The sequence below is a fragment of the Xiphophorus couchianus genome, chromosome 3 (assembly GCF_001444195.1).
Source record: "Xiphophorus couchianus chromosome 3, X_couchianus-1.0, whole genome shotgun sequence".
In the NCBI taxonomy this organism is placed as follows: domain Eukaryota; kingdom Metazoa; phylum Chordata; class Actinopteri; order Cyprinodontiformes; family Poeciliidae; genus Xiphophorus; species Xiphophorus couchianus.
The window spans coordinates 12,320,349-12,336,977 of record NC_040230.1 but is presented as its reverse complement, the minus strand read 5'-3'; the positions used below and the strand labels follow the sequence as shown (position 1 = coordinate 12,336,977).

The window sequence follows — 16,629 nt, the reverse complement described above, 5'->3', positions numbered from 1 at the left end:
GCCTGAGACTAAAACATAAAAGCCTGCAACTAACAATTATTTTAGTTATCGATTTATTTATTTGTCTAACAACTAGATTAATTGTTAGACAAATGTTTCATCGTTTGTCTAACAATTAAACATTTAATAACATTAAAAAATGGAACATGCAGATTTTTCACCTAGGTGTAATAATAGAATATTAGAAATACATTAAAATATGCAAATAATTTGATGAATCTTTTAAGATGAAAATATATGTTTTTTTTTCCTTAAATGGTAAAAGTTCAGCTACTTCTTCTTATGAGGACAGTGTAGAGCTGATCTGTTGACTATTTTTTGGATTAACCAATTAATAATTGAATAGCAAATGGTGTCTAATACGAGATTTTTTTAAATAAATTTGAACCAGGTGAAGCTACATTAATGACACTTGAGTTTTGAGTTGAACATATTTACAGACAAAGGTTGTAAATATGCAGAAATGTGTGTATTTTTGCACAGTTTTATCTTAAAACATCTGAGTGTGCTGGTTTTTCAGTCTGGATCCTCAAGTTAACAATTAATCTATTAATAATTAGTTGACGATTATTTTTGATAATCGATTAATTGTGATTAATGTGATTAATCGTTTCAGCCCTTCTGGTTTTCAATGTCCTGCAGTGTTTTCATCATGCATGAGATTTTGTGCAAATGTTTTGGGGGTTTTTTAATTTCTCATCCTCACAGCATGATGCTGCCATCACCATGCTCTACGCTGTGTTGGTCTATCACATAAAAATGCAGATGAAGAAAATGCTCTTAAGTCTGTAAATGTGAGACGTTCCTGGTGGGTGAATACTTTATGCACAGCCATTAAATCTCCCCAGAGGAAGCCGGGCGATCCATTATTACGCCGATTGATCAGTGAATTGCCCTGAGGAGATGTAAACACTCGCTGCACCAGCAGGACTGGTGGAGAATCTCAGAACAGTCGATGGCATTCCTCTTCCTGTTCCCGCCCTGATTTTATTGACATTAGTTTGAAGAACTACACACAGAGGAGATTCCTGCTTAGCACCCTGTTAATCTTGCTATAGCGAGAGGAATCCATATGAGGTGAGGAGATAAGGAGTCGCATTATTCTCCTCTCCCTTTCAGTGGCTGCAAACATGATTGGCACATGCAGGACTTTTTAACGCCGAGACTAAAGGTTTAAAAATCGATGCAAAGCGCCGGACTAAATGCTCGCACTCCAGAGAGACAGATTAGGATACACGTGTATCTATTAAAATGCACAATGTAAGCTTTATCCCCCCCATAAAGCATGGAGGATTGCGCAGCTCCCTGGGGAATTTGTTCAGCATGCACAGAAATAAACAGACACAGAGCTAAAATGCCAGTGTCGAGTCTTTATTCAAGTTACATGGAACAGAAAGACCAAATTCATATGGGAATGCTACGAACGACCACAAGACTGGATATCTGAAGTGTTGCACGAGCTACCATGAAACCACCAGTACGACATCTGTAGGAAATGGTTTGACTGGGATTCACGTCAAAGCTGCTTAAGAAAGGTTAAAGGTGACCTATTACGCTTCCTTGAGAGGGTTAGGGTTGGTTTATGGACAATACAAAACATGTTTATTACATTTTTTGCTCAAAATCATTTTTAGATGATGAGATTTTAGTCTGCTCAGTTCTGCCTGGAGAAGGTTTAGGGGCTCCTGTCACTGTAAATACAAATAGTGCTCCTAGCCACGCCCCCCAGCTCAACATCTACAGTCACAGGTGCAAATGGCTGAAAACAGGTGCACAATTACACAACCGTATATCTTTGAATAGCAGAAGTAGAGCCTCCAGCCGAGTCAACGAGAATGCAGCAAGTGGTTTCTGGATGGTAAATCAACAACAAAGCACTTGCCTTTTCCAGTGGTAGTAGTAAAATCAGCGAACAAATTGTGTTGGAACTCCACTTGTGTTGCTAGGTAACGGGTCCAGGCTTGGTTGGGGTTGCTAGGTAATGTGCTGTGCCCGCTGTTTTCAAAACAGCTCATTTTCCAGACACCAAAAAACATTAACTTGTTGCCAGAAGTCATCTGGGTGTTTTTTGTTTTTTTTTAGTTTTTGGGCTTTTTTTTTTTTAGAAGCACCAGAAACGCAGATGGAAGTATAAAAATGTGAATTTTGCATAATAGGTCCCCTTTAACAGAAACTGAAATCTGTCTTTGGAAACTCTCCAATAAGCAATTTTCACATTTTCTTAGTGTTTACATGCAGATTCATTGGTGATCCTTCTTTTCTTTGTGTGCTATTTTCCTCAAAATGGCTGATGATGGAGGTTTTGCTGTCCAGAGTGAGATAAAAAGCTCCCAGGAACAAGGAAAGAAAGAAAAGAAAATCAAACACCAAGATTAGTCTGAAGATCCCAGCTGCAGTTCGCCCACGCATTTGTATTAAGACATAAATCTGTCCTTTGTTAGGCACCATCCAATGTCAGGAGGGGAGGGAAAATAGATGTCCATTCATGTTCTGAATATCTTATCTCCGCCACTGGAAGTGCGTTGTTTAATAACACATTTACAACAGTCCAGCAGGAAGGCTTGACAAAGGGGCGAACTTCAGCCAGATAATTAAGAGAACAAATCATGAGGAAAATAAATAAAAAAAACCCCAACAACAAAACGCTCGGCTACATCTGCAGAGAAGAGGATCCCCCACTATTTGCATTTCAGGCACCCAAAGCTGGGGAATAAACATCAGTTTTTGGAGCGTGACATGTTAAACACATTGCCTGTTGGCTACAGCCTCGCCAAACGGCTTTGTGAAATACTCCTGGATACGCTGAGAACGGCCTCTTTTTACCATTTACTGCTGAAGAGGACTGGAAACCACAAGAGGAGTCTGCTGGATTGGCGTTGATAGCGCTGAGGAAGCACAGGTAGGGCCGTCTCAGAGGGGGGCGGGGTGACAGGATGCTGCACGGCTGTTAAACTGCTTGTTGGTGAATTAGTCACGGCAGGCTGAGGCGCAGAGCCGCCGGGTAGCTCGGCGGCGCTCGGGGGGCCGTACAAACAGTGGAAAAACAGGGTCACAGTGATGCACACCAAGAGAAATGTTCACACCGAGCAAGAGGAAGGGAGCGAGTCGGATTCTTCTCAGGCCTCAGGGAAGCCGGGGAGATTTCGCGATGGCTGGATACCTGGGTTCCCTGAATTTCTTTCACAGTCGGAGAGGAAAATAAAACAGCTGCGGGTTTGTCCCCTCGTCCTGGTCCGGCAGAAATGTTTATCGTACGGACAGAAAATAGTCACAGGTTCACAACTGGAATCCTGACACAGCAAGAGACAAGAGAAGAAGAAGAAGAAGGGAACACATTATGGAAAAAAAATGGACTTCAAAAATACGACTTAAGATGGAGACAAATAACTACATTTATCCATTTTGTTTATTAATGTTAGTTTCATTGTTATCATTGACATAGTCACTTAAGATTAGCTTTTCTTCATGGGGTTCAGGTTTATTTACAATTAACGATTATTTTAGAAATCAATTATTCAGACGATTAATTGATTAATCAGATAATAAATTTCCACAATCTGCAGATTTCTCATTTACCACTTAATTCTTCTTACGCGATATTAGAAATACATCAAAAGATGCAAATAAACAAATAATTCCTTTTTTAAAAAAGAAAGTAAAAATGTCATTGCCTAAAATGCAATAATATAGCATTTTTTTAGTGTACGCTTGATTATTTGTAGATTAATTGATTAATTTTTGCATTAATTGATTGATAATTGGCTAGCAAAAGTGGCTTAAAAGGAGGTTTTGAGATTCACAGAATTTGAATCAGGCGAAGCTAAACGTTTGTCACTTTAGGAGCTTCATCTATAAAGTTTTTTTTATTTTAAATACCAAATATATATATTTGTTGTACAGTTTTGGTTTTATTATTGCTCTGAACATGCTGTTTTTTCAGCAAATGGCCTTTTTTTGAATGAATACTCCAGTTAACGATTAATCGATTATTAAATCAGTTGACGATTATGTCAATAATCGATTAATCTGATTAATCTTTTCAGCCCTATTTGAGGAAAATGTATTTCTGTAGTTTCAAAAAGATTTGTAGCAGATTCAGAACTAGACAGTATGAATAGAAATAAATCAATAACATAAATCTGGACAGACATTGATCGATATCAATAGAAAATATGTCTGATAGAATACTAATTTCACTGAACTCAGATTCAGACCCGCACAGCATTCTGGGAGATGTAGGCAGAGGACAGACGTTAGCTGCTCAACCTCTCGAAATAAGGAAGGTTAGAGGCATCAACTAACTGACTCGTTCTTTGGTTACCTAGCAACAACCTGCTGGGTAACTTGTGGTTACCTAGCAACGACTTGTTGAGTAACTGGCGCAGCAGCAGTTTAAGGAACTACTTTAAAATAAAAATTAAAACAGCTGTGTGGAAACTGTGAATAAAACAGAAAGATCACACCACCAGTTTCAGATATTTAAAACAAAAAACTAATAAAGAATTATTGATATTATTGACCTATATGAAACGCTACTGTTGTGATATAGTTGTCAGCCATATTGTCCTAATGTTTAAAATGGAGGATTGTATAGATAAGATGTAAAATTGATGATAAACGTTTGTATGTTTGTATCTCGCAAAAATAAATTAATTAAAAGTTTGAAGACGAAGAGTGAGGAGGAAGAGGAAGGAGGAGTAAAGGCCTGAAGCTGGTGTGGATGGAGAGCTGCATCACTGGGGACTGCTGGGAGACGGAGGAGATGGAGGAAAAGCCAATGGGTGGAGGAAGCAAGAAGCAGCACTAGAGAGTGGCTCTATAATTATCCTGATTGAGATTAACTTAAAATACCCTTGAACAAAAGCATCATTTCATGGAAGGTGGCTCGGCGCCTCTCTCATAGGCGCCAGATGACTCATCTGGGGAGGGGGGAGTTTGAAACACTGATACATCTAACAGCAGCACCAACACTCCAGGCCTTAATGTCCTACAGAGAATAGCGCTGTACTGCCCAATTATGCTGCATGCGAGCGCTCGCAAACTTAAACCCAGACGCACGGCGGAGTCACGGGCTTGGCCACTCAAACGCCGTGGCTGTGCGGGGCCGCCGGGCCGACTCATTACCTCTCCCTGTCGGTGAAGGAGGAGGCGGTGCTGTGCAGCGTCTGCCTGCTGTCCTCCGAAGCAAGGGAACGGGGGAGCGCGAGGGACAGAGGGGGGGCCACGCCACGGGAAAGCGGGGGCGGATGCTGGGAACAGCTGCGATCGTAACTGGGAGAGAAAGCAGAAGAAGAGGAAGAGGAGGTGGAGTGGAGTGAAACAAAGAAAAATGAGAGCAGATCACGAGAAAGAAAGAAGAAAGAGAGGTGGCAAAGTCAGAGAGCATCGAGAACATTGAGTCGTTTAGCATCAGCGAGCACATTACCCTGCCACTGTGAAGGAGAAAAACATTGAACTCATTAAAACACTGTCAGAGCTGCGAGGAAGAGGAGGAGGAAGAGAAGGAGGAGGGGGTCAGCGGGGTGAGGTGAGAAGTGTGCAACAAGGTGAAGAAGCGAACTGACGTATCACTGAGGTGTCGTGCAATTTACTTCAGCGACAAGAACAAGTCGATCATTTCCCCATGGAAACTGTCGTCACATTACAACAAACTTTATATGACAAGTTCTCACTGAACTTTCAATGCATTCAACCCCTTCTACCCCGACACTCTAAATAAATCTAATGCGTGTGCTTTCATAAATAGCTAGAAAATCATGCGCTCACTTAACATTAAAGCTGCAGTGTGTAACTTTTATAGGAAATATATGGTTTTTAAATATTTGTGAAAACAGTGAGTTTGTTATGAGACGATCTGTGAAAAGATCGATCCCTGAGCTGCTATTTCCTTCTGAAGAAATGCACCAAAAATGACCAATCAGAGCCAGGAGGCAGGTCTTAGTGCTGTTAATCACTCTCATGTACTCGCTGCTCGATGCCAATTCCAGAGGGACAACTTACAGTTATAGGAAAACCATCACTGTCATCAACTAGCCTCAGCATTCACAACAGGCTATGCTACATCAACTAGCCTTAGCATTCACAACAGGCTATGCTAACTGCAGTGTAGTAAAGAGCAAATGGGAGAGGGGTGGGGATGAGCAACGCCACATGGAGATTGATTGACAGCACCAAGACCCGCCTCCTGGCTCTGATTGGTTGTTTATATATATATACTGTATATATATATACTGTATATATATATATAGTTTATTCTTTTTTTAATTATTGGTTCTGTAGTGTTTTAGCCAAATTATTAAGAGTCATTGTGGATCCAAAGAACCAGGTTGCAGACCACTGGTCTAGTTAAAGTCCAGACATAAATATCCAGTTGAGAATCAGTGGGAGGAGTTGAAAACTATTTCTTACCATACAGTCTCTATGTAATCTTTCCAAACTGAGTTTAGTCTACTTTGAGAAGAAGAATGGGCAAAGATTTCAGGCTCGTAAAGAACTTAAAACCGTGTTTCTATTTCCTTCCACTTCACATTTAAGTCCTACTTTGAGTTGGTTTTTCGCCTAAAATCTGGCGGTGCACTGATTCCAGCTTTCTGGCCTATCTCAGATTACCAATCTTTAAAAAGCCTAACCTCGCTGATACTGATTTTCACCAATAGTGAAACTGGAATCGGTGCACTCCTACCATAGTTGACTGATATGAACTTGGTAAAAGAGGACAGCGGTTGATGTTATATAATATATAAGATTTACTTCACATGTAATTATCAGCTGATCACTGGAAATCGGGGCCAATTTATAGTAAAATCCCAATGAAAACACTAAAGTTTAAATTTAAAAAAAACGTTTCCAGAGGTGTGAATACTTTTTAGATGGTACCATGTTCTGTAAACACAGCAGGGTGCCACTAAAGACCCACTGAGGAACAGCAAAGCTGCACTGAGAGCCATAAAAGCCTCCAGAAGCCTCATCTCTCCACAGCAGCACCTGTCCACTCCTGGCTGACACCACAGCACATCGCCTCACAGCCCTACCCACACCGGCAATTTTAGCACTGGGGGAAAAAGAAAGAAAAAAAAATAACTAAAAAAATCACTGAGCGCATATGCCGTTCCTCCATAATCATAATGAACTGGACGATAGCCAATTTCCACTATAGGCTATCATTTGGGTCCATCTGCACCCTCCCCTCTTCTCTCCATCGAACACATGGTGTTATTTACACATTTATGACACTGAAGCGAGAGCCAGTCTGCGGAGAGTGCTCTGCTGCCGTTTCTCTGCTGCCTTTCTCTCCCACATCCACCAGCGCGGCATGGCGCGGCACGACTGAGCGGTGGGGGCTCATAAGTGGAAGTAAGTTATCAGAACAACAGCGACGCCGGTCTCAGGAACACGGAGGGAGAAAAAAATAATAATACAAAAGAGAAAAGACAAATCATGTATCCGCCGCCGGCAAGACGGAGGATTATCTGTGAATCTTCATCCAGACTGGTGTTTCTGAGAGAACTGAGAAACCGGTGAGGGGAGATAAGAGAGCCGACTGTGCAAAAGAGGGAACGCAGGTATCTGAAACGGGGAGGAAAAAACCCCGAAAAAGAAAAGAGAGAGGAAAACTAAGATTAAGACGAGGAAGGAAGAAGCTCATTATTAGAGAAAGAAATGTAAAATTAGGTTATAAAAGACTTTGGGGCAAGATTCACAGATAAGAGTAATAAAGTGAGGAGGAAGAGAGTGGAAGTGTGAGGGGAGGGGAGGGAGAGGGTCCCAGCGGTCAAATAAACCGGGATCTTATTGGTTTGATCAGCAAAGCGTGTGAGTGCCTCACTACATCACATGGACGACTCCCAATTTCCAGATAATGGCCAAGCCGCACCTTCCCCGCCATGAGAAGGCAACACATACCGCATGTTTACCACCACGTCTGTATGCGCTGAGAGCTTCAGCGGCAGGTGGGCTGCTGCTCAGGAACACTCAGCCTAAGTGGAGGCCATGCTAACGTCCAAGCCGGCGAGCCAGCCAATCAGAGCGGCTCTCCACGTCCTAATGATGGCGGCAAATGTTTAATCATTGCAACACTAATGGCTCTAAATGACACATCTGTGCCAACTGTGACTTTGAGGAGCACAAGTGTTGTTAATAAAGTCATTAGTAGGCAATTACTCAGCTTTCACTTGAGAGGGAGAGTTGGTGGGGGATCACACAGAACCATTACGTAACCATAACGATACACAAACCAGAGGCACCAGCGTGGGGCCGTCAGCCATCTGCAGTTTGGATCCCCGTGCTGCCACCACCATCAGTGAGGAACATCAGAAAGTATTCCTACCCTTAAAAGTTTTTCACTTTTAACGAGGGATGCACCATTCCACTGTTTTCACCTCCGATACCGATGTCTGGGGTTTAGTATCGGTCGGTACCGATCCGATACAGAAAATGTTATTCCCTCATCAACAACACACCTGGAGATTTGCCTTGATTCTTTCATTCATGTTTGAGAAATCCTTTAATCTCCATGGCAACCAGTCAGCTATCCAAAACGTCTGGGTGGACCTAGCCCCGCCTTCGAGGCGCAGCTCCTCCTCAGAGCGGCAGTTTCACAGCTTCCACCTCACAGAGCACCCTAAGCCCACTCAGCTCCTACAGACTAGCCAGCAGCAATTAGCAAACACTCGAGCATCTACTGACACCATTACAGCAGCTACTTCTCAGTGCAACGCTGGTGAAAATGTTGCTAAAGGGTTAATAGAGGAGTGATGTGATGACTTCCTGAAGAGTAGGAGTTTTTAAAGAGGCAGAGGAGCAATTTTAAGTTGTTAAATTACAAAGAAAAATGTCTTTTATATCAAATTTGATAAATATAGCATTTTTAACAACTGAAGTTAAAATAGTTACTTGATTGTGCTATGAAATGACCTTAAGCGCCTAGAAAACACATAATACTGCCTCTTTAAAATGTTTCTTTTTTAAAACACAGACAGAAATGTACAGAATAACAAATTTATTTGATATCTCTGCAGCAGGTCAGCACATATAAACACACCAACAGCTTCACTAGCTCGGTCAAACATGTAAAAACAACTTTAATCTGTTCAGCCAGCGCAATTAGGAGCAAAACAGCTGAAGTACAATAAATGATAAAGAAGCTGAAACCGACGAAAACAAAAGGTTGACGATCTTGTTCAAATATGTAAAAACTAAAATGCAACAAACTTCTAAAATAATTCAGAAAGTGAAATTATGAATTCTAAATATAATAAATAAAATAAAATAAATAATTAAGCAAGAAGTCAATCAGCGAACATCCATCCATCCATCCATTTTCCGTTCACCCTTGTCCCTAATGGGGTCGGGAGGGTTGCTGGTGCCTATCTCCAGCTACGTTCCAGGCGAGAGGCGGGGTACACCCCGGACAGGTCGCCAGTCTGTCGCAGGGCAACACAGAGACATACAGGACAAACAACCATGCACACACACACTCACACCTAGGGAGAATTTAGAGAAACCAATTGACCTGACAGTCATGTTTTTGGACTGCGGGAGGAAGCCGGAGTACCCGGAGAGAACCCACGCATGCACAGGGAGAACATGCAAACTCCATGCAGAAAGACCCCGGCCGGGAATCGAACCCAGGACCTTCTCGCTGCAAGGCAACAGTGCTACCAACTGCGCCACTGTGCAGCCCCCAATCAGCGAACAAAGCATAGAATTATACTGAATAGATCTGCCCTCAAGGAGCACCAATACCTAATCTAGAATATTTTTAAATATTGGCGCTGATACAGATATTGATATCGGATCGGTGCGTCTTTGGTCACAAACTCTTGTTTTAGTGGGATTTTATGTGACAGATCAACACAGAGGAAAAATCATACATGATTCATTAAATTTAGCTCCATCCATCTTCCAACCAACTCTGACCGACTTCCTGCCTCTGCTAAAGAAAAGCATCCCCACAACATGATGCTGCCCCTACTATGCTTCGCCATGGTGATGAGTAGCCGGAAAATTATACTCAATTAAGAGCAGCAATACGTCAACATATCTTCACTCAAGTAAAAGTAAAAAGTAGCTTTTCAAAACAATTACTAAAGATTAAAAATGTATTTGGTAAAAAAGTTTACTCAATTACTGAGTGACCAATCATAAAATCCGATTCAATATTTTAAAATGTCATCAATCAGACAAAATATAAAGATATTCTGGACTAAAATAAAAGAAAAATGATTACAAATAAATACAAAACACATTCAGGAAGGAGAAACACCATTTCAATATTAAACTTAAAATTAATACTAACAGAAGGTGATGTGTATATTGGAACAGGGTAATGTATTTCCAGTCACATTGCATAGTGTTTGTGTCTTATTAACCTCTAAATAAAAAACAACATTAGAGCAACAAAGCTGGTGTAAAAACAAGAGTTCTGCAGGAGTTTCTGTATCTCATAGATTTTTTATTAAAATATATTTGTTTCTTCATTAAAGTTATTTGTGTTTTTTTAGAATATCCCAAAATTGTCCTCAAGTATGAGAAGCAATAGTTCAAAAATAATATTACTGTAGTAAAAGTAAAAACAACAATGCAGTAAATGCTGCAATGCTGCACAGTGGCGCAGTTGGTAGCACTGTTGCCTTGCAGCAAGAAGGTCCTGGGTTCGATTCCCGGCCGGGGTCTTTCTGCATGGAGTTTGCATGTTCTCCCTGTGCATGCGTGGGTTCTCTCCGGGTACTCCGGCTTCCTCCCACAGTCCAAAAACATGACTGTTAGGTTAATTGATCTATCTAAATTCTCCCTAGGGGTGAGTGTTGTGTGTGAATGGTTGTTTGTCCTGTATGTCTCTGTGTTGCCCTGCGACAGACTGGCGACCTGTCCAGGGTGTATCCCGCCTCCCGCCTGGAACGTAGCTGGAGATAGGCACCAGCAACCCTCCCGACCCCATTAGGGACAAGGGTGAACAGAAAATGGATGGATGGATGGACAGTAAAACTGCTAATAAAAGCATTTATTCCATTTATTTATGCTATTGTTTCTAGACTGATCTGCTGGATGTCTTATATAAAAAAAAAACTATTATAACTGAAAACTAAACCATCTCCACTTCCTCCACTCAAAACTAGTTCATCTAAGCCAAATTAGTCCATTTAAGACATTTTCGTATATTAATGAAGTGCAATTATGCCTGTAATTAGCCAGATAAAAGCTTTACAAAAAGAAATTTCCCTTTTAAGCAGCAGAGTAATGTTTTATTCATTTGGTAACGCTGAAAGTTTATCTTCTAAGTCCTCAGAGGCCTCCTAATCTCCAGTTTAGAAACTAAGCAACTCCACAACTGACCTCAATACATCCTGAATGGAAACTGACATTATGATAAGATCTAAAATAAAATTTTCACGCCAGGAATCTCAATAACCAAGTAATTTCCTCCCAGTGTTTGCATCAAGCATCAGAAAGTTAGCTCTGATGTGGTTAAACTTCACGTCGAGGTGTTTTAGTCAGGACCTGTTAACCCCGTCCTGCTGTGGACGGGTGTCCAGCTCGCACAGTGAGGGTCCATCATTTCATATTCATGTATTCACACGCAGAGCGGCTCAACGGAGAGGGTTCAGCTCCTTACCAGAGTTTGGCTGTGATGATGACGGCTGTCAGGATGAGCAGCGAGGAGATGGTCACGGTGACGTAGAACTGAGGGTCCACTGCAACACACACACACACACACACACACGCCTGCTACAAAACATGCTGTGCAGACAGATGCGTCTTAATAAATTAGAATATCATCAGATTTTCATTATTATTCTTCCACTAAATCAATTTAAAAACTAAACTCATGTTATACATATATATATTGAGCATTTTTTTCAGTAACATTAGGAAAAAACAAAAAAAAATTAATTTTAATACATTTATTTTTTAAAAATATTATATTTTAACCAGAAGACACTTTCCACAAAGAGGATAAGCCAACAAAATGTTGTTACTTAAGAAGCTAGCTGTTCACAGAGAGCTGTAACCAAGCACATTAATGGAGAGTTAAGTGGAAGGAAAAACTGGAAGAAAAAGGGTAATGTGTCCCTAATTCAAGAGTTTGGAGGAGATTAGCAAGACATCAAGCGACTGGTGAACCAGAACTAATCAAAGCAAAGTTTGTATTTCTCTTGGAAATCAATTTCCAAAGAGAGTCAAAGTGGAGAGTCTGTAGTTTTATCAAAAGTCAATGCAGGCATCTACCAGGACGATTTATGTCACTTTATGCTTCCTTCTGCTGTCAAGCTGATTTCGTTTTCCAGCAGGACTTGGTACCAATCCACTGCTGAAGGTACCAAAACCTGGATCCATGATTGGCCAGAAATACTAATGAGAGTCCATACGAAAGACACCAGAGCCAACAACGTAGATGTGACTGCAGGCAGATCGCAAAGCTTCCATTACACCTCAGCAGAACCACAGGCCGATTTCCTCCATGCTACGCTGCATTAATGCAGTAATTCAAGCAAAATAAGCCTCAACTGAGTATTGAGTCCATATACTGTGCCATTCAGTAAGCTAAGATTTCTGAATTAAAGGGACAGTATTATGCAGAATCAACAGGTCTGAGCTACACATTGTTATTCCCTCATCCAAAGAAAAATACCTGGAGTGTTTCCTTGATTCTTTCATGCACATTTGAAAAATCCTTTAATCTCCATGGCAACCATTCAGCTGTGGGTGGACCTAGCTCCGGTTTCGAGATACAGCTCCTCCTCCAAGTCACAGTTTTCAAGCTTCTGAGTTTCTGCCTCACAGAGCAGCCGTCCCTTGCTCAGCTCCTTCAGACTAGCCAGCAGCAATTAGCAAACACCTGGTGGAACATCTGCTGCTCTCATTATATGAGCTACTTCTCAGTGCAACGCTGGTAAAAACGTTGTTAAAGGGTTAATAGAAGAGCCATATTATGATGACTTCCTGGAGATGGAGTTTCAGAAATAGCAGGAGGTTTAAAGAGACAGAGACCCAATTTCAATGCGTTAAATTATGATGTTAAATTTGATATGTATAGAATTTTTATAAGAACAGCAGGTAACAAAGCTACTTAGTTGTGCTATAAAATGGCATTGTATGGTTGGAAAATACATAATACTGCCCCTTTAAAATATATATTTCTGTTGATATTATGCAATGTTGGTTTTGTCAGAAGGTGAGTTTTTTGTGTTAGCTGGAAGCCATAACCACCAGAGCACTTGAAATACATCCCTCTGAGTGAAATGGATCCATATATTTGAGCATCATTTCTGCTAAACTGGATCATTGAAATTAATTAACTTTCCAGTGATGCTCTGATTTATTGAGATACACCTGTAATTGAATTCAGAACAGCAGAAGGAATCAATAAAGCCAGCTGAGACATGAAATTGGATGTGTGAGGTTCTGGCCTCTGACTACACCACCAATCCAACGCCGTCGCTCTCCGTTTGTTTATTTTTTCTATGCAGTTTTGACACGAGCCAAATTCTCCCTGTGAGTGATGAGAACTTTATTAGGCATTCCCCGGCGCAGACACAGCCGGCTGCACACAGGAGGGTGTCAGCCTTCACCCCTGTGACAGCTAATTCCCTGGAGGACTCCTGGTGCGAGTGTGTGTGTGTGTGCTCACACACTCAGGACCACCTTTATTTAGAAACCCTTCATGCGGATCTCCTGATGCCCACCTTCCTCGGGTTTCGCCTCCTCTGCCTCCGTCCCTCCATCCTTCTCTCCCTCCCTGTTCCTGGACTCCAAGTGTGCTTTCTCCTGGGGCTGCACGCTTGAATCGAGGTAGACCCAATCCCCCGGCGTGGCGCTGCTGACCTCCTGCAGGTGCAGGTGGTCGGTTTCCTGGCTGGACAGCAAGTGGTAGGTGGCATCCTCCTCCAGAGGCTGCGTGGGCCCCCACACCACCGCCCACAGCGGGGTGGGCGTCACCTGGGAGTTGACGGACAGCTGTGCAGACGGGGAGTTCTCCGGCTTCTCGTCCTCTTCGCCGCTACAGGTGGAGGGCTGTGAGAGCAGGGCGGCCAGGAGCAGGAAGATGAGGGCAGCGAGTCGTGCGACAGGAGAGATGGAGCTGAAAGAGGAGTGACAGGAGCTATCACAGGGCTCCTGCAGGTTTCACCAACTTGAATTTAAGACTTTTAAAGACCATGACAAATGGAATTTACACCAGACCTGTTTTGTCCGCTTTAACGGGGCAGTACTGTGTAAAGTCAACTTTTTTGCACTCTACATCATGTTAGAATGTTATTCATGGAGTATTGGTTTGATTCTTTCATGCATTTTTTGATAAATCCTTTAATCTCCATTGCAACTAATCAGCTCTCCAAAACGTTTAAGTGGACCAAGCTCCGCCTTCGAGACACAGCTCCTCCTTGAAGCAGCAGTTTCCAAGCATCAGAGAGCATTCCCCACCCATGAATCTTCCACCCAGCTCCTTCAGACTAGCCAGCAGCAGCTAGCAAACACCTGGTGGAACTTTGCATCTGCTGAGCTCATTATACAAGCTATTTGTCAGTGGTAAAAATGTCGTTAAAGGATTAATAAAGGAGTAGTGTTATGATGACTTCCTGAAGGCAGAGTTTCAGAAAGGAGTATTTAAAGAGACATAGGCCCAATGGCAAAGCATTAAATTACAAAGTAAAATTTATTTTAAGTCGTATTTGATATATACAGCACTTTTATAACAAGTTTTATAACATAGTTAAATTTCTGTGCTATAAAATGACACTATGTGCCCAGAAAACGCATAATACCGTTTCTTTAAAACCATTATGAAAGAAAATTGAGGGTGAATTCACACCACCCCTGCTTAGTACGTTTAAATTGAACCCTGGTTCGTTTACCGAGAGAGCTCTGTTTGTTTGAACTCTGTTTCCACCTAAAAACCTCCGTTTTGGTTTGATAGTGAATGCCAAGATGCCCAGTGACGACTCAAAAAAGCAGGAAGCCAATTATAGCACAGAGCATTATGGGTAAATACAAATAAAGACAAAAGCGAGAATCTAACGTTAGAGATAAAACAAAAGAGAAATCACACGACTGTTAAAATTTGAAGCTACTCCATTTTTATTTGCATTTTGAGAAGGAAGCTGCGCTCACGTCTTCTTCGGAGCTTTTGGTGTCGCTTTTTGACGCAGCGCCATCACAGGCGAAAGGGTGAACGGCAGTTTTTAATTGGTTCGGCTCATTGAAAATATAACAAATATTGAAATTTTGGTCCCCAATTGAACCGAGTCTACCAACTTTAAGACTGGTATCACGACGGAAATGTGTGGGGGGAGGGGGGGCGCTAATAAATACATAGTATGAGTTGGCAACAGAAGTGAGAAAATGGCGAAGACAAACATCATGCAGTCAACTGCCGATAAATGTCCACTTAATGGAAATAACAAACTAGCTGGCTTTTAGCAACTTTAGCCGTAGCCGCGCAATGATACAATCTGATTATGACTCAAAAGTTTTTCATAACAGTAAAGTCCCGCAAGAAAAACAAAAACTAAACGGAAAATATGAGCTTAAATAGTCCTGCCCTCACAAAATGTAACACCTGTGATTAACTAAGGCCAATTTATTGTTTTTTTTCAATTAATGAAGGACATTTTAAGGCCTTCATTTTAGATAGATGAACATAAGACTTTTTAAGGATGTGTGGACAGCATGTATCAGAGAGAACCGGTTCCCAGAGGCACCTTGCACAGCCTCAGCAGCTCAGGCATTGATTCCCATGCCAGCCATCAATCAGAGTGACATTTTATGCATCTGCATCCCATACTCAGAAACCTTACCATCTCTCCATCGCTTCGCTGTGTTCACAGAGACTCTTCTTCTCCAATCATCTCTGCAAGACATGAGGGCAAGAGAGATACAGAAAAGAAGAAGAAAGAGGGGGGGGGGGGGCAGACGTCCTGCTTTTTTCCTTTAATCTATTTTTCCCATTTAAAAACACAGAACCCAGCATGTGGGCTGGCTCAAAGCCAACTTTATCTTTTAAAAGAAGATATTAAAAAAAAAAAAAACAATCTTAACAAAGCCTCTTCAAGAGAGATCTAAATTTACCACTCATTTGCCCGCCACATGTTTGCACAGAATCAACATCTACATGCAAAAAAAAAAAAAAAAAAAGTACACACTCACTGTCAGGTCTGCTCTCCCTTTCACACAGTTACACCTGAGCGCAGCACATTAATCATCATTTCCAGCGTCACGCACGGAGCCAGGACTCAGTGCGCCACTTTGGGCACAAACGGGGAACTTTCTTCCCCGAAATGCCAAAGAAATGTCACCGGGAGACAGCGCAGGCACGCCGGCAGTCGGACACAAGCACTCAGACACATATCAGTTATCATGCTTACCTCTGGCAGCGGAGAGAGGGAATGAGAGAGAGGGAGGCGAGAGGGGGGGAGATACAGAAAGCAAGTGAGGAAGAAAAAAAAAAGCATCGGTTGCCGTAGTGACTGAGACATGTAGTCTGGTAGAGTAAGAGAGGGGAGAGAGAATGATGTAGAGGAGAGCAACAGACTGTAGGAAAGAGATTTAAATGTTAATTATGCTTTATTATTTTTATTAAATGGACACAGAGGAGAGGGAGTGATACAAAGGATGACATTAATGAGGTAATTA

At 41.8% G+C, this 16,629-nt stretch overlaps 1 protein-coding gene and 1 long non-coding RNA gene across 4 annotated transcripts; one reads left to right on the top strand and one right to left on the bottom strand.

Moving 5' to 3' along the window:
• Positions 1–690: 690 nt before the first annotated feature.
• Positions 691–16,407, bottom strand: pianp (PILR alpha associated neural protein). 3 transcript variants are annotated; one of them, XM_028013682.1, is made up of 6 exons: positions 16,362–16,407; positions 15,795–15,847; positions 13,686–14,080; positions 11,615–11,693; positions 5,125–5,271; positions 691–3,290 (listed from the first exon to the last, which is right to left on the bottom strand). In XM_028013682.1, exons 2-6 carry the CDS (start codon positions 15,803–15,805, stop codon positions 3,269–3,271), a joined length of 654 nt encoding a protein of 217 aa, XP_027869483.1. In that variant the 5' UTR covers positions 15,806–15,847; positions 16,362–16,407; the 3' UTR covers positions 691–3,268. The 3 variants fall into 3 exon arrangements, with proteins under 3 accessions (XP_027869483.1, XP_027869482.1, XP_027869484.1); XM_028013681.1 differs by lacking the exon at positions 16,362–16,407 and adding an exon at positions 16,144–16,232; XM_028013683.1 differs by lacking the exons at positions 5,125–5,271; positions 16,362–16,407 and adding an exon at positions 16,144–16,232.
• Positions 12,877–14,970, top strand: LOC114142406 (uncharacterized). Its single transcript, XR_003595000.1, has 2 exons — positions 12,877–12,972; positions 14,602–14,970. It is a non-coding gene; the product is annotated as an uncharacterized LOC114142406 (long non-coding RNA).
• Positions 16,408–16,629: the final 222 nt, after the last annotated feature.

Excerpts from the sequence above, each read along its gene's own strand:
- pianp (XM_028013682.1), bottom strand. Across the intron at positions 5,272-11,614 it reads ATCATCACAGCCAAACTCTG|TTACGATCGCAGCTGTTCCC; the intron begins GTAAGGAGCTGA and ends TTTCTCTCCCAG. Across the intron at positions 3,291-5,124 it reads TCCTTCACCGACAGGGAGAG|GATTCCAGTTGTGAACCTGT; the intron begins GTAATGAGTCGG and ends TTGCTGTGTCAG.